This window comes from Osmerus eperlanus, chromosome 7, assembly GCF_963692335.1.
Source record: "Osmerus eperlanus chromosome 7, fOsmEpe2.1, whole genome shotgun sequence".
Lineage (NCBI taxonomy): Eukaryota > Metazoa > Chordata > Actinopteri > Osmeriformes > Osmeridae > Osmerus > Osmerus eperlanus.
Window position 1 is genome coordinate 1,167,495 of NC_085024.1, and position 22,720 is coordinate 1,190,214.

The following is a 22,720-nucleotide window of genomic DNA, read 5'->3' on the forward strand; positions in this document are numbered from 1 at the left end:
CCAGCCCCTCTCTCCCCCCCAGCCCCCTCTCCCTCCCCCCCCCCCCTCTCCCCCCCACCCCCCCTCTCCCCCCCCAGCCCCCCTCTCCCCCCCACCCCCGGCCCCCTCTACCCCCCCAGCCCCCTCTCCCACCACCCCCCCTCTCCCCCCCAGGACCCCTCTCCCCACCCCCGGCCCCCTCTCCCCCCCAGCCCCCCCTCCCCCCCCCCCAGCCCCCTCTCCCTCCCCCACCCCTCTCCCCCCCACCCCCCTCTCCCCCCCCTAGCCCCTCTCCCCCACCCCCGGCCCCCTCTACCTCCCCCAGCCCCCCTCTCCCCCACCCCCGGCCCCCTCTCCCCTCTCCCCCCCAGCCCCATCTCCCCCACCCCCCTCTCCCCCCCCAGCCCCCTTTCCCACCTAGGTCCCCCCCACCAGCCCCCTTTCCCCCCCAGGTCCCCCCCCTTTCCAGACCCCTCTCCCCCACCCCCGGCCCCTCTCCCCCTCAGCCCCGCAGTGCTCACAAGAGGAAAAGGAAACTTCAAAACTAGGAAGAGGAAATGAAAAAAGAGATTTTTCATTCGACGACAGTGAGACTTGCCAGGAGTCCTGGAGCGCTGCAGTCCTGCCTCCACTGCCTGGTGGGCTGGAGGATGGGGGGAGGGGGAGGGAGAGGAAGAGTCAACACCAGCAGTGCCACATTTCTGTAATCTGTCACATCTAATATTCCCTTTAACCTATTTTTAACAATCGTAGGAGAGGAACATGCAGAGAAACAGGCAGGGGGCTTGAAGTCTCTAGAAACCCCTCTTCCCCTCCCTCTTCCTCTCCCTCATCCTCTGCCTCCTCTCCCTTACACACACCTCCTCCTCTCCCTTACACACACCCTCCTCCTCTCCCTCCTTCACACTCTACTCCTCACCTCTCCTCTTAACCATCCTCCTTTCCCTTACACACACCTCATCCTCTCCCTTACTCCACACCTCCCCCTCCTCCTCTCCCTTACTCACACTCTACTCCTCACCCCTCCTCTTAACCATCCTCCTACTCCTCACCTCCTCCTCTCGCTTACACACACCTCCTCCTCTCCCTCCTCCTCTCCCTTACTCCCACTCTACTCCTCACCCCTCCTCCTCTCCCTCCTCCTCTCCCCTTACACACACCTACCTCCTCTCCCTTACACACACCACCTCCTCTCCCTTACTCTCACTCTACTCCTCACCCCTCCTCCTCTCCCTCACACACACCTCCTCCTCTCCCTTACCACACACCTCCTCCTCTCCCTTACTCTCACTCTACTCCTCACCCCTCCTCCTCTCCCTCACACACACACCTCCTACCCTCCTCCCTTACTCACACTCTACTCCTCCTCCCTCCTCCTCTCCCTTACACACACCTCCTCCTCTCCCTTACACACACCTCCTCCTCTCCCTTACTCACACTCTACTCCTCACCCCTCCTCTTAACCATCCTCCTTACCCTCACACCTTCACACTCCTTCTCTCACTCCTTTACCCCAAGGAGGAGCTGGAAGAGGAGAGGGAAGAGGAAGGAAAGGAGGAAGAGGAGGAAGGAGAGGAGGAAGGAGAGGAGGAAGAAGAGGAGGAAAAGGAGGAGGAAGAGGAGGAGAAATGTGTTTTCTCACAGTTGACCACCAGGGTAGCGAAGGTGGTAGCTTCTCCCAGAATGCTCCTGGCCACCACCTTGTACTCCCCAGCATCCTCTGCAGAACATCTGGAGACAGGACAGAGGGTCAGTGTGCCTGCCTGCCTGCCTGTCTGCTTGTCTGCCTGTCTGCTTGTCTGCCTGTCTGCTTGTCTGTCTGGCTGCATGTCTGTCTGTCTGTCTGCATGGCTGTCTGCATGTCTGTCTGCATGTCTGTCTGTCTGGCTGCATGTCTGTCTGTTTGTCTGCATGGCTGTCTGCATGGTTGGCTGTCTGTCTGCATGGCTGTCTGTCTGTCTGGCTGCATGTCTGTCTGTCTGCATGGTTGGCTGTCTGTCTGCATGGCTGTCTGCACGTCTGTCTGTCTGGCTGCATGTCTGTCTGTCTGATTGTCTGTATGATTGTCTGTCTGTCTGTCTGGCTGCATGTCTGTCTGTCTGGCTGCATGTCTGTCTGTCTGATTGTCTGTCTGTCTGCATGGCTGTCTGCATGGTTGGCTGTCTGTCTGCATGGCTGTCTGTCTGATTGTCTTTCTGTCTGCCTGTCGGCCCGTCTGTGTTTTTGGAGAGGAGTCCGTGCCTCCTGATTCACCTCCTGATCTCCAGGGAGTTCAATCCAAACTTCTGCAGCAGCTTGTGGTTCCATGGCTGCCCGTACGCACTCAGGAGCTCTCCATCCTTATACCTGCACACACACGCACGCACACACACACATGCGCACACACACATACATGCACACACACGCACACACGCACACACACACATGCACACACACACACACATGAAAGAGATCCACCCTCGTCCCCTCGGTCACCTGGATCCCCACTCAGATCAGGTGAACCCACACCTCCTGCCAGTCTGTCATCTCTTCAGTCTCTGTCCAGGTGTGTATGTGTCCAGGTGTGTGTGTACAGGTGTGTACAGGTGTTTCCAGGTGTGTGTGTCCAGATGTGTCCAGGTGTGTGTAAAGGCGTGTGTCCATGTGTGTGTGTACACGTGTGCAGGTGTGTGTGCAGGTGTGTTTACAGATGTGTGTGTGTCCAGGGGTGGACAGGTGTGTACATGTGTGTGCCCACCAGGTGAGGCAGGGGGCGGGGTGGCCCTGCAGGGTGCAGGACAGGGTGACCCCCATGCCTTCCCAGACAGAGTGAGCCCTCAGGGGGACTGAGAAGGCTGGAGCCTTCTGGCTCAGGTCCTCCAGGAACTGCAGGTGGAGAGATGCCTTCTGCTCTGCCTGGACACAAACACACACACATCAGCCGTCAGACAGGCAGGGTAGACAGAAGCAGTGTTGGGCAGATTTTCTGTGTACTTGAAGCTTGAGTCTCTGTGAGGTCAAGAGGTCAGGCAGCGAGGCCCCTCGCTGAGCAGAATATACAGTTAGGTCCATAAATATTTGGACATTGACACAATTTTCATCATTTTGGCTCTGTATACCACCACAATGGATTTGAAATGAAACAATCAAGATGTGCTTTAAGTGCAGACTTTCAGCTTTAATTTCAGGGCATTTACATCCAAATCAGGTGAACGGTGTAGGAATTACAATACATTTTATATGTGGCCCCCCCCTTTTTAAGGGACCAAAAGTAATTGGACAATTGGCTGCTCAGCTGTTCCATGGCCAGGTGTATGTTATTCCCTCATGGGAGTTCGTTATTTCATTGACAAGGAGCAGATAAAAGGTCTAGAGTTCATTTCAAGTATGGTATTTGTGTTTGGAATCTGTTGCTGTCAACTCTCAATATGAAGTCCAAAGAGCTGTCACCATCAGTGAAGCAAGCCATCGTTAGGCTGAAAAATCAAAACAAACCTATCAGAGAGATAGCAAAAACATTAGGTGTGGCCAAATCAACTGTTTGGTACATTCTTAAAAAGAAAGAACGCACTGGTGAGCTCAGCAACACCAAAAGACCCGGAAGACCACGGAAAACAACTGTGGTGGATGACAGAAGAATTATTTCCCTGGTGAAGAAAAACCCCTTCACAACAGTTGGCCAGATCAAGAACACTCTCCAGGAGGTAGGCGTATCTGTGTCAAAGTCAAAAATTAAGAGAAGACTTCACCAGAGTAAATACAGAGGGTTCACCACAAGATGTAAACCATTGGTGAGTCTCAAAAACAGGAAGACCAGATTAGAGTTTGCCAAAAAACATCTAAAAGACCCTGTACAGTTCTGGAACAACATCCTATGGACAGATGAGACCAAGATCAACTTGTACCTGAATGATGGGAAGAGAAGAGTATGGAGAAGGGAAGGAACTGCTCATGATCCAAAGCATACCACCTCATCAGTGAAGCATGGTGGAGGTAGTGTTATGGCGTGGGCATGTATGGCTGCCAATGGAACTGGTTCCCTTGTATTTATCGATGATGTGACTGCTGACAAAAGCAGTAGGATGAATTCTGAAGTGTTTCTGGCAATATTATCTGCTCAGATTCAGCCAAATGCTTCAGAACTCATAGGATGGCGCTTCACAGTGCAGATGGACAATGACCCGAAGCATACTGCGAAAGCAACCAAAGAGTTTTTTAAGGCAAAGAAGTGGAATGTTCTGCAATGGCCAAGTCAATCACCTGACCTAAATCCAATTGAGCATGCATTTCACTTGCTAAAGACAAAACTGAAGGGAAAATGCCCCAAGAACAAGCAGGAATTATTACTGTAGGTCCAAATATTTATGGACCTACGTAACTGTAGACACGGCCCAGACAAGGACCACAACAGGCACGAATCAGGAGCTTACATGAGTAACAACTTCACATGTTGTACGTTCTAATGTATCAGTGCACTGACCACTGAGACCCTTTAAGGAAATAATTCTGTGAATTCTATGTTTGAAATGTCCAACTACTGTATTTAAGTACTCTTGAGAGAGAGAGTCTTCACTCATGCTAGCCACTCTGTTGTGGATTGGTGGCATGATCCGACGTTGAGCTAATAAAACCGAGTCAACCCTTTTATAATTGTCGTGCATCCTTGGCCTGCCTGGAGACAGAGATCTCATCCTTACAAGCAGTAAGACAAACAGACAGGTAGACAGACAGGCAGGAAGACAGACAGGTAGACTGTCAGACAGGTAGAAAGACAAACAGTCAGGCAGACAGCCAGGTAGACAGGCAAACAGACAGACAGACAGGCAGGCAGGCGGGTGCACAGACAGGTAGACTGGACTGGGAGGAGGTAAGACAGGTACCTGTCTGCGGAGCGCTTGGCGGTCCACTCTCTTGCGTACTTGCTGCTGGTTCCTGATGACTTCCACCTCCACCTTCTCTGCCTCGTTCCCAAACAGGGTCCACTTGTCCCTGTGATGCTGTCCATCTTCTGCCAGGGTCTCTCGCAGAACCTCCCTGAGGAACCACACACACACTGAGGACAGAAACTCCTGCAGAAACTCCCTGAGGAACTGTGACGCTAACCCTAACCCTAACCCAACTGTTCTGACTAACCTAACCCAACTGTTCTGACTAACCCTAACCCAACTGTTCTGACTAACCCTAACCCTACTGTTCTGACTAACCCTAGCCCAACTGTTCTGACTAACCCTAGCCCAGCTGTTCTGCCTACCCCTAACCCAACGGTTCTGAGTAACCTTAACTCTACTGTTCTGACTAACCTATGTGCTGATTTTTCCTGGAGAAATCCTGTTGTACCTTTTTTATTCCACAAAACTTTCAACAAACATTCCCAGAAGCATATTGTTAATGGTGGTACATGTGCTGATTTTTTCTGGAGAAATCCTGTAGTACCTTTTTTATTCCACCTCAAAACCTAACCCAACTGTTCTGAGTAAAAAGACAACAGTTTGACAGAGATTCCTGCCGCTTGAACCCTGAGTGTGTCCCTGTGGAGATGAGAACCAGGCCGGTTTCACTACAGTGGCATCCTGCTGCAGTCCCTTCTGCTCCTCTGTCTGGTAGTGGCACACACACACTGTATGTGAGCACGCACGCACGCACAGACACACATAAATTGTAATTTTCAACAAAACACTTCAATTTAGAACAAAATCTATAACCGTATTGATATTTGTTGAAGCTCTGATAGTGAGGAGTGCCTGCCTGTCTGTTCCTGATCTATCAGACGTCACATGACGGGGACCTCTGGGGAGAGGGACCTCGGGAGAGAGGGACCTCGGGGGAGAGGGACCTCGGGGGAGAGGGACCTCGGGAGAGAGGGGGACCTCGGGGGAGAGGGACCTCGGGAGAGAGGGACCTCGGGGGACCTCGGGAGAGGGACCTCGGGGGAGAGGGGGACCTCGGGGGAGAGGGGGACCTCGGGGGAGAGGGGGACCTCGGGAGAGAGGGACCTCTGGGGAGAGAGGGACCTCGGGGGAGAGGGACCTCTGGGGAGAGAGGGACCTCGGGGGAGAGGGACCTCGGGAGAGAGGGGGACCTCGGGGGAGAGGGACCTCGGGAGAGAGGGGGACCTCGGGGGAGAGGGACCTCGGGGGAGAGGGACCTCGGGAGAGAGGGGGACCTCGGGGGAGAGGGACCTCGGGAGAGAGGGGGACCTCGGGGGAGAGGGACCTCGGGAGAGAGGGGGACCTCGGGGGAGAGGGGGACCTCGGGGGAGAGGGACCTCGGGGGAGAGGGGGACCTCGGGAGAGAGGGACCTCGGGGGAGAGGGGGACCTCGGGAGAGAGGGGGACCTCGGGGGAGAGGGACCTCGGGGGAGAGGGGGACCTCGGGAGAGAGGGACCTCGGGGGACCTCGGGAGAGAGGGGGACCTCGGGAGAGGGACCTCTGGGGAGAGGGACCTCGGGGGAGAGGGGGACCTCGGGGGAGAGGGACCTCGGGAGAGAGGGGGACCTCGGGGGAGAGGGACCTCTGGGGAGAGGGACCTCGGGGGAGAGGGACCTCGGGGGAGAGGGACCTCGGGAGAGAGGGGGACCTCGGGAGAGGGACCTCGGGGGAGAGGGGGACCTCTGGGGAGAGGGACCTCGGGAGAGAGGGGGACCTCGGGGGAGAGGGACCTCTGGGGAGAGGGACCTCGGGGGAGAGGGACCTCGGGGGAGAGGGACCTCGGGAGAGAGGGGGACCTCGGGAGAGGGACCTCGGGGGAGAGGGGGACCTCTGGGGAGAGGGACCTCGGGGGAGAGGGACACCTCGGGAGAGAGGGGGACCTCGGGAGAGAGGGGGACCTCGGGAGAGAGGGGGACCTCGGGAGAGAGGGGGACCTCGGGAGAGGGGTGGACCTCGGGAGAGGGGTGGACCTCGGGGGAGGGATGGACCTCGGGAGAGAGGTGGACCTCGGGAGAGAGGTGGACCTCAGGAGACAGCTAGTCCTCAGTCTCCGACCCAAAGACCCTCCTCCACCCCTCCACCCCCTTTCTACTCCTCCACCCCTCTCTACTCCACCCCCTCTCTACTCCTCCACCCCCTTTCTACTCCTCCACCCCCTCTCTACTCCTCCACCCCCTTTCTACTCCTCCACCCCCTCTCTCTTCCTCCACCCCCTCTCTACTCCTCCACCCCCTTTCTACTCCTCCACCCCCTCTCTCCTCCTCCCCTCCTCCACCCCCTCTCTAATCCTACTCTCAACACAGTCAGATCTGTCTGACCTTCAGAGAGCTGCTCCTCTCAACACAGTCAGATCCCTTTCTACTCCTCCACCCCCTCTCTCCTCCTCCACCCCCTCTCTACTCCTCCACCCCCTTTCTACTCCTCCACCCCCTCTCTCCTCCTCCACCCCCTCTCTCCTCCTCCACCCCCTCTCTAATCCTACTCTCAACACAGTCAGATCTGTCTGACCTTCAGAGAGCTGCTCCTCTCAACACAGTCAGATCTGTCTGACCTTCAGAGAGCTGCTCCTCTCAACACAGTCAGATCTGACTGACCTTCAGAGAGCTGCAGCTCAGTAGTAGAGCATGAAACTTTATAACAACAGGACACAGGTTCAACCCCCCCCCCCCCCCCCCGTACATCGCCGAGGTGCAGAGAGGAATCACAACGTCTCTCTCTGGTCTGCTGTCACTAACGATATCACTGTCCCTAAACACGACACCAAATTTGAGAAAACATAAAAGTTTTGAGTGTGTTGTTGGATGAGTTTGGCCAATCACAGCATTGCTGCCTCACAACTCCTGAAGTGTAGCCTGTAGGGACACCCACCATGCACAAACAGCGCCGCTAAAACACACTGTAGAGAAAAGTATGTGGTTTTCTGTGATCCCCTCTCTGCATGTCTCCTTTATCTGTATGTCTCTCTTCTCTACATACTGTGTTTGAGATCCTGTTGAACATCCTGTCATTAGACTGAACTCACAAACACTGATGTTAGGGAGAAGAGAAAGACAATGCAGTCAGACAAGATCAAAGGAACTCACATTCACCAACTCCTAACTCTAGATTCAGCTACTACAGAAGAACACAGTTATAAAACCAACAAGAACCAGCCAGGAACTGGGCTGGAAACATGTAGGAACACACAAACACACAAACACACATCTAATACACACATACACACACACAGAGGATTAATACGGGGTGTGTGACACCAAATAAAATCTAACTTTATTTGCCTTTTTTTCAAGCACCGTCACAGTGGGCTTCACGTAGGCCCACAGAGCTGCTTCTTAACCCAGACGCTCAAGGAAGACGAGGAAAAAGTCTGAGGAAAGCTGTAAGATGGTGAGGAGCCGTTCAGGCCCTGCTGAGACACGGTTCTATGTGAGGCCCATCTGGCCGTGAAGCACCTCCGTGTGTCTGGCGGCAGGACAGGAGCGGCGAGAGGCCACTTCCTCTGCCTGCCCAGCCTCCTTCAGGACAACGCTGATCGCTTTTCACAAAAACATCTGGAAGATTGTTGGCTGCACAGGCAGGATGTGATGTCACTCAGCCAAACTTATCAATAAAGCTCTGGCGGTTGAAGAAGACGGGCCACAGGACTGTGATGATGATGTGTGAGAGCGGGAGGATGACAGAGAGAGAGTGGGAGAGAGAGAGAGCTAGGGAGATAGAGAGAGAGAGGAGAGAGGAAGAGAGAGCGAACTAGGGAGATAGAGAGAGAGAGGAGAGAGGAAGAGAGAGCGAGCTAGGGAGATAGAGATCGAGAGAGAGAGGAGAGAGTGAGCTAGAGAGATAGAGGAGAGAGAGCGAGCTAGGGAGATAGAGAAAAGGAGAAAGACAGCCAGGATGTGGAGGTGAAAGAAGGATGTGCCGGCTGTGATGACTGGCTCACATGAAGACATGAATCACACAGGAAGTCATTCAGAGCCAGAGGAGCCAGTCAAGCTTAGAAGAAGAGGATAAGTCTGGGCTGAGAGGGAAGGAGGGAAGGAGGGAGGGAGGGAAGCCATTGTGTCCATTGGAGTGTTAGAGATCAGGAGGTGGCCAATTGATTTGAAACATCACAAAGACTATTAATATCTCAATGAGAGAAGAAAATAATTGACATGAGATTAGAAATGATAGATGTTGGTACCCAGTAGTAAGAACCCACGTTTCGCTGAGAGTTTTTTAACAACTCAGGGCCTCATGTACTAACACTTTTGTGCCCATTTCAGGCGTATTTGTTTAGCAATTTGCGCGTAAAAGCATGGCGAGGTATGTACAAACATGCCGCACTGAGGTAAAAGCAGACTTCCTGTCACGGGAACTGAAAATGGCAAATTGCGCTTTTCTGTGTCATGCATATGCATTCACGGGAGGGTCAAGGGAAAAGAGGGAGATTCCCATGAAGAGATGGGAGGGGATGCGTAAAGTGCGCCTATTCCGCAGTATGTACAAAAACCGCCTGTGAAATTGCGGCTCTATTTTGCGGTGAAAATTCTGCCTCTTCGAGATGGCTGATCGGTGAGGGAGTCGGGCTATTAATCAGAAGGTTGTTAGTTCGATTCCCGGCCGTGCAAAATGATGTTGTGTCCTTGGGCAAGGAACTTCACCCTACTTGCCTCGGGGGGAATGTCCCTGTACCTACTGTAAGTCGCTCTGGATAAGAGCGTCTGCTAAATGACTAAATGTAAAATGACTAAATGAAATGACAGCAGTAATCCGAGCAAGACGAAGACATAGGCCGAGGAGACGATCTTAAAGGATTTTTGCCACAAGGATCACACTTTTTCAGTTGAGTTAACACAAAATCATTACGCGTTACAGATTAGGCAGCCATGCAATACAATTACTGGAATTTGTAATTTCGGTCCAGATTGCATTTTTTTGTGTCGGTGTGGAATTCCGGCCTTGTATAATATTTAAATTAGCTGTTTCCTCATGAAGAAGCACATCAATTTCGTTATCACCAAATCTTTGTTTTCGCTGTTTTGACTTTGGTGGCTGATCCATGATAGAAAGAGAGAAGGAGGCCCATTAAATTGCGCGTTTGAATGCACGCAATGTACGGTATAGTGGGCGGAGAAAGGCGCTGCTTACCCGATGAACTGCAGGTTTCGTAAATAAGACGTAAACTGAAGTATCACAGCGTGCGCAATCTGCGGGTTGGCCTTGGCGCTAATAACGCTACGTTTGAAAATGTACGTACATGAGGCCCTCAGTGTCTTGAAGAGACATGCTGTCTAATTGAGATGTTGTTCACAACTCATTCTGATCACACTTACATTCCCCTCAGACATGGACAAACTGCTGTTGAAAGAATGACATGTTTACATAGTGTTTGGGTTTGTGTAATATGCATCCTTTAAGTTAAAGAAACACCCCACATAGTTTTCTTAAATTCTAGTTATTGTAGTTATAAGTTACTGGAATCACACAGCTACCCCTGAGGTCGTTCACAAACCCAGGATGTCCTCTAATTTAAAAAAAAATTATTGTTACAGAGGGAAGTATGGTTGCAAAGTTACCAGCCCCAAACCAACGTCCACTACAGGATATAGAGTTACATCAGGAGCTGTGCTATGATTGGTGAGTTACATCAGGAGCTGTGCTGTGATTGGTGAGTGTGGCTGAGTGGACCGTACCATGTTCTGTTGCAGGGGAACTTCCCGATGTTCAGGATCTCTTTGACGGACATCAGGTCGCCGGGGATTATGGGATAGTAGTCAGCATAGGAGGCCTCCTCGTCACTGGGGTCATTAGGAGAGAGGGAGGGAGAGAGGGAGGGAGGGAAGGAGAGAGGGAGGGAGAGGGGGAGAGTGAGAGAGGGGAATAGGGAGGGAGGGAGGAGGGGAGAGAGAGAGAGGGGAATAAGGAGGGAGAGAGAGAGGGAGGAGGGGGGGAGAGAGAGAGGGAGGGGATAGGGAGGGAAAGAGAGAGAGAGGGAGGGGATGGAGAGAGACAGGATGCAATGAAGTGAGAATAAATCATTAAAGGTTGTTGGAGAAAAGCGCCTGCTATATAAACAAAATGTAATAAAAATAAATTAAGATTGTACATTTAGGAACACACATAACCCTAACCCTATACACTCTACATATCACATAACCCTAACCCTAATACACTCTATATATCACATAACCCTAACCCCATACACTCACAAACACAGTCTAACGTTCTGCACTAATACACTCTACTAACATTCTGATCATAATGTATCACAACAATGAACTGTAATAATGTATCATAATAATTGTATTAATGTTTAGTAGTGATGTAATAACATAGTTCTGGAAGGGGAGAACCACACGGGAAGAGGAAGGCTGCATTAAACCACGCCAGGAAGATCTGGGAGACACATTTCCATCCAGGTAGATTTAACCTAACTGTACACAGATAAAGATTGTCTGGCTGTTATGGTTTTATCTGTTGCCCCGGAGGGAGATGCGGGTAACTGCATCATAAAACAATTAGTCCCTTTTCAACCGTTTATCAGTTTTACTGTTCTCCTGCTGTTCCTCGTCCGGCCACCAGGGGGAGCCCCAGCAGAGGCAGCTGCTTATGTGGTCAGGGTTGTATCATAAAACAGAAGCGTAAAACAAGCGTAGGGTGAAACCACCAGATCAAGTTGAGGCAGACGAGAGAAATGTTCATTATTGTTAATTTTCATGTAAATCAGGTTTGAAATAGGAATGATTTGGCTTTTTCCTAAAAGATTCTGTTGTTTAGTTTGTTTTCTAATTGGTTGTTGGGAGACCATGTGACCCAGGAAGTGGCTGAAGGAGAGGAGGGGGAGGGTTCTGCAGTTCTCATTAAAAACAAATCTGTCTCATTCCTCTGTCTGGTGCAAGGTGACACACAGTATCTTCATATTACCAACATTCACAACCTATACTCTCTGGTGTATTGGTGTCATTAAGATACACCTCCAGAAAAACACTTTACATTGCTTATTATTATCATATTTTACATTCCCTGATACAAATTAGACTGACTGGTACAGGTCAGATGCGTTTACTTGCAGAGCGAAATGTCCCCAATTTAAATCCCCCTGTTGCTTTGGATACCAGCATCTGTTACAGTGTTTGTCAGTCTCTAAGACACATGTCTTGAATGTGTACTGTGTTTTCTCCAAACTCTAAACACACATCTTCATACTTACACTGTTTTGGCCGAACCCTTGACCTTGACTAACACTTTATTTATGGTGATTTTTTAATCATTTACAGACAATACATTTTAGAAGTTATATGATGTAAAATTATGTTACAACAACAATTGACATCTCACATGAAATATGACAGACAGACCTAAGGGAAGGATAAAAATAAATAAAAATAATAATAAAAGACAAAACAGCATCCCTTATATCCCTATATTTCAGTATATGAGTAGGACAGATCAATAGTGACAAGATATAATACAGTGACAAGATATACAATATATATTTACAGTTTTAGGCCAGGTAATATATTTACATGTTGTTTAAAAGGATCCCATGTTTTATGAAATGTATTCATTGAGCCATTCAGTGTACATCTTATTTTTTCTAGTTTTATGTTTTGCATCATGTCTCTGATCCATTGATTATGTGTTGGAGGCTTCGAATCTTTCCATTTAAAAAGAATGGCACGCTTAGCCAATAATGAGGAGAAAGCAATGACCCGTTGCAGGTTTGCTGGCGGATCGGAGTCCTCTGAACACGGTGTGATACCAAAGATGGCAGTTGCAGAAGAACGCTGAATATAACCCTAATTTCCCAAATATATAATTATCATATATGATAATTATATATTTGGGAAATTGTTTTGAAATAGGAATCCCAGAACTCAGTGAGTTTTGAGCAAGACCATAACATACAGTATGGCCGTTGGTCGCAGTGGCCTGTTTGCATCTGTCACAAACAGGGTTTATATCTGGAAATATTCTTGCAAGTTTAACTTTTGAATAGTGTAGACGGTGCAAGACTTTAAACTGTATTAAGGCATGTCTTGAGCAAATAGACGAGGCATGTACCCTGAAAAGAGCCATCTCCCATTCTACATCAGAAAGTGTTACCCCAATATCATTAACCCATTCCTCCCTTACATGAGATACAGAGGGATTCAGTATGTTCATGGTCTCTGCATAAATCATTGATACTCGACCTCCTTTTAACAAATTAACCTCAGAGTCCAAGCAGGATAAGGGAGGGAGGTTTGGAAAGTTAGGAAATTTCTTACGCACAACGGTCCATATTTTGCAGACAGCTGTTCAATGTTGGCAAAAGTGTTTTAAAAATATAGGTCCCTTATGCTATGTATACCTTTATCACGCCAGATCTGGAAGCCATTGTCAAATATATCGCTGGAAAAGATGATTATTCATTATAGGAGAGTAGATAGAGATGTTTTGGATGCCTAAGCATTTTTTGAATTGTTTGAGGATGCGCAGACTGATTTACAATGACATTTCCATTCACATTATTCACTATTGTTGGTAAAGATGCACAGAGTAAAGCAGGAAGTGAGTGTGGCCTACTTGTAGCAAATTCAATTTGAAGCCACACAGGGGCTGTGTCATCCCAGTCCTTTAGCCATAGAGAGATAGCATTTAGATTAGCAGCCCAGTAATATGAACTGAGATTTGGCAGGGACAAGCCACCACAGGCTTTAGGTCTCTCCATAAATTCTTTCCTTATACGTGCAGCTTTACTATTCCAAATAAAAGAAGATACTGACTGGCTGAAGGCTTTGAAAAATGATATTGGTATGAATATAGGTATAGCTTGAAATAAATAAAGGTATTTGGGTACTACATTCATCTTTATAGAATTTAGTCTCCAAATAAGGGATCAAACCCTTGACTTTTGACCAAAAATCAAACACTGTAGTCAAAACCATATTATCTGTCGTAGAAACCCCACTTTGCATTCAAAATACACACAAAGGCCTCAAATAAAATCAACCTTCTGAATACCCTTTACACACTGCTGGGGGGAATTGAAAACACCATAATCAAAAGGTTTTCATAAAACCATTGACTTCATGAGTTTGACATGATGTAAATCATAAAACTCACAAATACTGCAATTGTCCTTCTTACAGGCTGTTTATTTTCTATTTACATTATAGAGCAATTGCATTTTGAGTTCTTGTTACTGTAGTGGTCACAGTATACAAATAGTAGTACTGTTAGTCAACAACACAAATTCATTACTGTAAATTGTAATTTGGGAACAAAGGCTAAGAAAACATGCTAAAAGAAAACATGCTAAATGACTAAAATAAAAATAAATAAAAATAAAATAAATATAACAAGGAAATAAACAAAGCATTTTCACCTGGGTAACAGGGCTTGAGTACGCTACAGTACTGTTCATTCTGGGTCAGCATCCTGTCTCTGACCAGGGTCAGGCCAGAGATTTTCCTCAACATCACAGGCAATGTTTTCTCTAGCCAAACAGCAGGGAAAAATGCCCTTGAATGCCTGAGCCATCTCTGACAAGACTCCACAGCAATGTCCCCACAAGCTTCTTCCATGGCTTGGAGAAAGTTGTTCTGTACATATGGATTTCTGTCATAGTGTGGCATAGATCTCATTTGAGATTGTTGTTCTTCTTACTCTTCCTCTCCCTTGTCCACATCCTCTCATTCTGACAATTCTGCCTCTTCCTCTGTTATTTGCATCCATGATTTCAAAGTACAGGTGAGTTTACCTTTGTATTTATTTCAAACAACTGATTGCTTGTTGAGTATTTTCGCTTGTTAGTGCTTACACGTGGATAATTGTTTGTTAAGGGTGTTTGAATTGCGCTGATTTGAGTTTACTTATCAAATGGCAGTGTTTTCTAAATGACATTGTGGTGACAATTGTGTCTTAAAGTGAGAGGTGTGTTTAGACTTTTGCAAAGAAGTGTGAATGAACCTGAGTATTGTGTCATAATGGGTAAATTGTGTTTAAAGACTGGGGTACATGGTCTTTCTACTGGGAATTGGCAAGATGGTTTTGTGAGGATGGCTTACACATACCATTTTTGTGTGTTAGCAATCGAGAAAAACTGTTAATGAACACATTCATTGAAAAAGAATGGATTGTAATGTATAGGTGGTGCAGTTCTCCTTCACATCAGAGTGTAAACACTGAACTGTATGTTTTTAACATGTGCGTCATCAAGCACCTCTTCTACAACCTGCAGCTTCACAGCAACGCTGCTGTTCAGAACAACGCTGGGACAAACAATCATTGCGTTCTAATCTCAACCTTTGTGGAAGTTAAAGTTTCCGTGTTAGAAAGAGAAGCAGAGCGATAAGAGTGAGAGAGAGAATAAGAGAATGAGAGGGAGAGAGAGAATAAGAGAATGAGAGAGAGAGAATGACAGAATGAGAGGGAGAGAGAGAATAAGAGAATGAGAGAGAGATGAAACACAGAGAGCTATTTCTGGATGGAGCATGTTGGCTGCAGCCACCCAGACAGCAGCTGGGGCCAAGGCTAGGTGCTCTCATGTGAGTCCCAGCAGAGGAGGCCCAGCCAGCACCTACAACATGACCCGCTTCCTCTCAACTGAGACGAATCTGATCATCGGCCTCAGTTTTTTCCCCTTTTCTCTCATGCCTGAATTCCTGTGGTCTGTTAGGAGGCCAGCTCACTGAGGGGACAAAACACTATAGGTACGTTGCCCTTCGATGAACCTGGCAACGGCACAAACCTGGCAACCCATTCAAGCCTATTAAAGGTGGTTTATGGATCACAGGTTCTACATGGAAAGTGGGATATGGATCAGTAACCTAACTCTAATCCCATTTTAAATTAAATAGTGGGCTATTTTCTCTGGATGAGTGAGGATGGTGTGCAGTCGTTTCATGAACACGCTGGGTCTTTAAGATGAGACTCCGTGGTCTCCATTGTGACACGCTGCAATGAAACACAAGTGTCCCAAAGGTAAAAGTATTGTCTACAGCTCTGATTTCACACACACACACACACACACACACACACACACACACACAGAAGTCAAAGAGATGCAGTTTCACATGGGCACGCAAAGGTCTTTAATACCCAGCAGATGCCAGTGCCCACACAGACAGACACACACACACACTCAGTCCTAGCAGATGTCAGGGTGGGTTTAATAGGAATCACTGCCAGCCTGCCCTGATTGGGTCTATTCAGATCAGCCTGCATATTGGCAGGATGTAATTGGTGTGGTTTCATCTAGACTTATTAGAGCAGAGTTACCTGGGGCTCAGTGTCCAGGGACAGAGTTGGTCCTCGGGGAGACAGAAGCAACTATCTCGAGGAGAAGCATTAGACATTCTTAGTCTGGTGCGAGGTGGAGGGGGCAGGGGGGCACACAGGGGGCAGGGGGGCACACAGGGGGCAGGGGGGCACACAGGGGGCAGGGGGGCACACAGGGGGCAGGGGGGCACACAGGGGGCAGGGGGACACACAGGGGGCACACCTGGTGACTCGTCCATTGTAGACTGCATGTCCAACTGGACATTGTCAAACTCACACCCATTTAATATTGTCCCAGAGCATGACTGTACAACTTTAATCTTGCTTAATCTTAAACCCCGGCATTTTAAATAGGAGCATTTCTCAGATTTTGTCCATGCTGGGTTGGGGTTGTCTAGCCTCATCCCTAGCCTCATCCCTAGCCCCATCCCTAACCTCATCCCTAGCCCCATCCCTAACCTCATCCCCAGCCCCATCCCTAACCTCATCCCTAACCTCATCCCTAGCCTCATCCCTAACCTCATCCCTAGCCCCATCCCTAACCTCATCCCCAACCTCATCCCTAGCCCCATCCCTAACCTCATCCCTAGCCTCATCCCTAGCCTCATCCCCATCCCTAACCTCATCCCTAACCTCATCCCCAACCTCATCCCTAGCCCCATCCCTAACCTCATCCCCAGCCCCATCCCCAACCTCATCCCTAGCCTCATCCCCAGCCCCATCCCTAACCTCATCCCCAGCCCCATCCCTAACCTCATCCCTAGCCCCATCCCTAACCTCATCCCCATCCCTAACCTCATCCCTAGCCTCATCCCTAACCTCATCCCTAACCCCATCCCTAGCCTCATCCCTAACCTCATCCCTAACCTCATCCCTAGCCCCATCCCTAACCTCATCCCCAGCCCCATCCCTAACCTCATCCCCATCCCTAACCTCATCCCCAGCCCCATCCCTAACCTCATCCCTAGCCCCATCCCTAACCTCATCCCCAACCCCATCCCTAACCTCATCCCCAGCCCCATCCCTAACCTCATCCCTAGCCCCATCCCTAACCTCATCCCTAGCCTCATCCCTAACCTCATCCCTAGCCCCATCCCTAACCTTATCCCCAGCCCCATCCCTAACCTCATACCTAACCTCATCCCTAGCCTCATACCTAACCTCATCCCTAGCCTCATACCTATCCTGTAGGTAAATGCAATGTTTCACTTTTTTACGTTTGACAACCTTACTCCACTAAGTTTTTTTTTCTTTCATCTGTAATATAAAAGACAATTTTGCTCCAGGACAAGATTCAATAGATAAAATTTTTTTGGGATTGCCAACTTATAGTATAGGAGAAACTTATAGTGTAGGAGAAACTATAAACCAACAAAACAAATGAACAAAAACAGCATACATAGTCAATACCCGTGCATATGGAGCTCTCTATTTGTGTAGCCGTTACACTGTAGCACATCAACAGTAATAAGAGGAACAACACAGGGGCCAAACACATAAAAACGTTTGAAAAAGAAGAAGTATGGAGAGGAGCCCAAGGTGACATGTGAACACATTGTTCTTAACCCCAACCCTGACGGAAAACAAGAAGTCACGTCACTCTGTCCCACTGTGATGATGATCATGCAAATTCCTGTTACTTCCTGTTTCTTCTTCTTGAGTGTCAAACTCCGGGGGGAGTGCCTGCACTTAAATAGCTGACTTCTTCTGTGTTGGAGGTGTACAGAAGAACAATATGGAATATTTAGGGCAGGAGACACTGGGGACCCAAACGCATTCTCTCCATCTCTCTCTCTCTCTCTCCCCATCTCATGAATGTTGCTGTAATTGCTCTTGTTAAAGTGTAATATCCCCATGTGGGTTGAGGCCGAACTAGTGCTAACTTCTTCTCCTGTTTCTATGTAATGGCTCTTCCCAGCTCCCCAAGCCTGCACTGCATGCATGTGTGTACGTGTGTGTGTGTCTGTACGTGTGTGTGTGTCTGTACGTGTGTGTGTGTCTGTACGTGTGTGTGTGTCTGTACGTGTGTGTGTGTCTGTACGTGTGTGTGTGTCTGTACGTGTGTGCGTCGGTGTGCACTGCACGTCTACCCACATGTCTGTGTGTGTGTCAATATGCTTGATTTCATCCGGCAGCATGACTTGGCGATGTCGCCCTCTCCCTCACCTGGAAGTGAAGGTCTTCTTCTTCTTCTGGGAGGACAGCTGCATACTGTGGGACATCTGGGAGGACTGCTCTTCCTGCACCCGCTGCATCACTGTCCTGGTTGTCATGGTGACCTCCTACCCGGTACCTGCAGGGAGGTGGGGAGGGAGGGGGAGAACATCTGTTGGGCTGCAGCTGACAGGAAGTGGGCGGGACCACCAGTCACCTCTAGCTCAACTGAAGTTCATCTCTGCTGGGCTTGTCTGCCAGGAAACTGCTTCTCTTTGGACTGACTACAGAACAGCCCTTATAAAAAAAAAAATTATACTTCGAGTTTTATTTGTAAGTACCGTATTTCTTGAAATAAACGCTGCAGCGTTTATTAAATAACGTTCATTTTTGGTGCGCCATTTATTCGAGGGCGGCGTTTATTCGAGGGCGGCGTTTAATTAGTAAGGGTGATCTCGTGAATTGTAGCTGCAGTGCAGCCATAGACAACTTCGTTGCTGACATTGTGACAAATGAATCATGCTGCTAAAAACGCAGGTTTTATTTACTACCGCTGACCTCCTTGTCTATTCTTTGTTTGTCTATGAGTGCGGCAACTCCCTTTCTCATTGGCTATCAATTAGGTGTGCGTTGGTAGTACAACTGTCTCAAATATAGGTGTTCTACATTGAGTAGAAATCTGAAGCAGCATGCCTAAACGTTCATACACATTAGCTTTCAAACAGAAAGTTATGTACATGTGTAATAAATACTGGGGTTGAATTTAACCAATTAAACAACCGTTTTCAGATTTTTTTGGTGCGAGGGCGGCGTTTATTCGTAGAAATACGGTATACGTAAGTATAAAAAGTATCCCATTATCATGGTACTTGAAGTATACTAGCAGTGTACTTATTTATATACTATTTTTATACTAAGTAAACTGAATTGGCCCATTTTTAGTTCATTTAGTACACTTTAAAGTACACATAGTGTATTCCAAGCTTACTCTAATACTTTAAAGTAACCTGTGTAGTGCACTTTCAGTTCATGAAAGTACACTTCCTAAAGTACTTCAAAGTATACTTTGTAATACTTTCAAGTGCACTTTCAATTAATGCAAGTACTTCAAGGAGTAAACTTAATAAATGTCCATTTACTATGATTTACTAAAATATTTAAATGTTTCGGGCCGCTCAAACGCTGCCGATCTTGCGTCACGGGGGCCCTCGCCAAGTGACACTGCAGATTATTAGATGAAAGAAGCTAATTACAGCATCAGGACATTCACAGTGTTAATCCAGCTCTTGCTATCAAACGTAAGTCATTTAACTCATGGTTACAATGGTAAACCAGCACTACAATGACAATTACTACGCAACAAAACACTACATTCTAAGCACACATTAAAAAAACGATATTCATGAAGTTACATTTGTATTTCTAACAAACAGCAAACTTATCAGCAAATTTTAACACTCTATTTACCACGTTGCATCATGGGAATTGACCATCCAATGACCCACGCTATCTTAATTTTTTCACGTCGTTATTTCGTTCTTCAGTCAGTTTGACAGTTTAACCTTCAAATGCACAATGCAACCCTTCTGTCAGCTTCTTTCTCAAATAGCGTTTTAGTTTTTTCCATTAATACTCCAATTGATCATTATTAGTATAAAAGTATAGGGCTTCAAAATGTTTTGGCAGTAATTAAGGTTACAGCTTCAGCAAAAAAAAGATTCAATGTGCAATGCATAATAGATTTTCCTAGATTTTCCTTTTAATATTTAGAATATACAAGATGTATAAAAAAAATTAACTTGTAATGTTCTTTGTATTTTGACGGTTTTTGCTGTATAATAAAAGAAAATGTACATCCTACTCCAGGAGAAATGTGTAACAATTTTATTTTTCTAAGCATACTTCTTAAAAGTATATCAAAAGTGAACTATTTTCTAAGCTTACTTCTTAAAAGTATATCAAAAGTGAACTATTTTCTAAGCATACTTCTTAAAAGTATATCAACAGTGAACTAAAAGTCTACTATCCATTTTTGTAGCATACTTACACTATACTCTAATATACTTTTTTTTTCTTGATGGAGTCCATGCTATTTATGGTGGTGTATGTAAGGTAAGCTATTTAAGGTGGTATATGCTAGCAAATTACATGCTACCTAGATAATGTGACGCATGCTAGGTAGCTAATGTGATGTATATTAGTGAATGTGATGTATGCCAGCTAGCACTAATGTGATGTATGCCAGCTAGCACTAATGTGATGTATGCCAGCTAGCACTAATGTGATGGCAGAAAGGGGTGGCGTGGGTGGATTTGTTTTGTGTCTCTATTAAATGAATCAGCCCTTAGTTTGCCACAAAGCACGTAATCGTCAGTTCAGCCTGCCAGCTACCCTCCTGCACCCCTCCCGTCATTAATCTCACTCTGCCCCAGGGAGGCTAACGCGGCTCTAGATCCAGCAGCACAATCAGGTCGCGCCTGAGCGATAGTCTCCCGTAGCCAGAGCCCCTCTGCGTTAGCGTCGTAAACACCCTGATATGTAGCTGCTTCTGTGCGTGTTCAATTACCACAAGTGTCTGGTCCTAAATAGCGCTGCTTGGCTAAGTAGCTGACCAGCTAACTACCTACTAGCTAGACTAACTGTCTGAGTGCCTAACTAGCAAGCTGGCAAAGTGAACTAGCTGGCTGAACAGATAACTGGCTAGCTGGTTGAATATTGAACTAGATAAATTAATGACCAGGTAACTGACTAACTGGCTGACTGATAAAATGGCTTGCTAGCTAACCTTTTAGCAGGCCTGGCTGTTTCCTCTCAGTTGTGGGGCCTATTGGAATATAGACTGAAAGGACCACCTCCAGCGTGTCAGTGCTGGAAGGCCTGGACTCAATGCCCCGGAGCATTACATTACATTACATTTAGTCATTTAGCAGACAGAGAGGCTGGGGGCAGAGAGGCCTGGAGGCTGGGGGCAGAGAGGCCAGGAGGCTGGGAGCAGAGAGGCCTGGAGGCTGGGGGCAGAGAGGCTGGGAGGCTGGGGGCAGAGAGGCTGGGAGGCTGGGGGCAGAGAGGCCTGGAGGCTGGGGGCAGAGAGGCCGGGAGGCTGGGGGCAGAGAGGCCGGGAGGCTGGGGGCAGAGAGGCCGAGAGGCTGGGGGCAGACAGGCTGGGGGCAGAGAGGCTGAGAGGCTGGGGGCAGAGAGGCTGGGGGCAGAGAGGCTGGGGGCAGACAGGCTGGGGGCAGACAGGCTGGGGGCAGAGAGGCTGGGGGCAGACAGGCTGGGGGCAGACAGGCTGGGGGCAGAGAGGCTGGGGGCAGAGAGGCTGGGGGCAGACAGGCTGGGGGCAGAGAGGCTGGGGGCAGACAGGCTGGGGGCAGAGAGGCTGGGGGCAGAGAGGCTGGGGGCAGACAGGCTGGGAGGAATGAGGCTGGGAGTAAATTTCACAGTGTTCCGTTTCCTCTCTTTATAGAAACAGCAGTCAAACTCCCAGATAAATAAAGGCAAACTGTAAAGTTACGTATTATTCTTTACAGACATATCACTTAACAACTGCCCCAACGCAACAATCAGATCTTTTTATATTTTCCCAAGAGAGCAATTAAACACACCACCAGAGATCTGGAATCTGCTTACACAAGACTGTTAGTTAACTATAGAGGAGCAAGCACAGTCTTAGGGGAGTCAACAGAGTGTCTGAGGAGAATGTGTCACCAGGCGGGCCTGGCCTGGACAGGCCTGGTTACTGGCTGGTTAGCCCATAACCACTCCTTGATACAGCAGCAGTGGGGCTTGAGTTTAGCCACCACAGCGCTGGACAGTCAGGGAACAGAAACACTCACGTTTGTCTGTGAAGAAAGAGTCTTAGTCCACGGCCTCGCAGGTCAACGAAAGGAAGGATGATCTTCGTAGGCTGTCTGTCTGCCTGTCTCTGCCTGCCTGTCTCACAACCTTGGTTGCTATCTAATTAGTTCACCTATATCACCTTCAGTCTACTGTGCCTTTGTCTATCTGTCTAACTTCTCTCTCTCTTTCTCTCTCTGTGTGTGTGAACACAGAAGATGCCTCCCTCTCTCTCTCTCCCCCTCCCCTCTCCCTCCCTCCCTCTCCCTCTCCCTCTCTCTCCCCCTCTCCCTCCCTCTCTCTCTCTCTCTCTCTCTCTCTCTCTCTCTCTCTCCAGAGGATGACCCTGGACACGTCCTTGCTTGCCAGAATGTGTCCAGACAATGCCCCCTCATTCTTAAGGTGGTAAATATAGACTGCTGACCCCTCCCACACCTCCCCTGTATACCACACACACACACACCTCCCCTCTCCTTCTCTCTCCTCCTTTCTTTCTCTCTCCTACTCTCTCTTCTCCTCTCTGTCTCTCCTCTCTCTCTCCTCCCTCTCCATCTCCTCCTTTCTCTCTCCTCCGTCTCCATGTCCTCCTCCCTCTCCA

At 48.2% G+C, this 22,720-nt stretch overlaps 1 protein-coding gene across 1 annotated transcript in view; it reads right to left on the reverse strand.

Annotated features, from left to right (window-relative positions):
- Positions 1-22,368, reverse strand: part of myom3 (myomesin 3) — a 57,825-nt gene extending 35,457 nt beyond the window's left edge. The window contains exons 1-8 of the mRNA XM_062466136.1: positions 22,122-22,368; positions 18,298-18,424; positions 10,560-10,664; positions 4,839-4,992; positions 2,717-2,874; positions 2,233-2,325; positions 1,622-1,710; positions 501-622 (exon numbers count right to left, since the gene is read on the reverse strand). Of these exons, the coding sequence (XP_062322120.1) occupies positions 501-622; positions 1,622-1,710; positions 2,233-2,325; positions 2,717-2,874; positions 4,839-4,992; positions 10,560-10,664; positions 18,298-18,404 (828 nt within the window). The 5' untranslated portion in view covers positions 18,405-18,424; positions 22,122-22,368. The remainder of the gene's footprint in view (positions 1-500; positions 623-1,621; positions 1,711-2,232; positions 2,326-2,716; positions 2,875-4,838; positions 4,993-10,559; positions 10,665-18,297; positions 18,425-22,121) is intronic.
- Between the last annotated feature and the right edge of the window lie 352 nt (positions 22,369-22,720).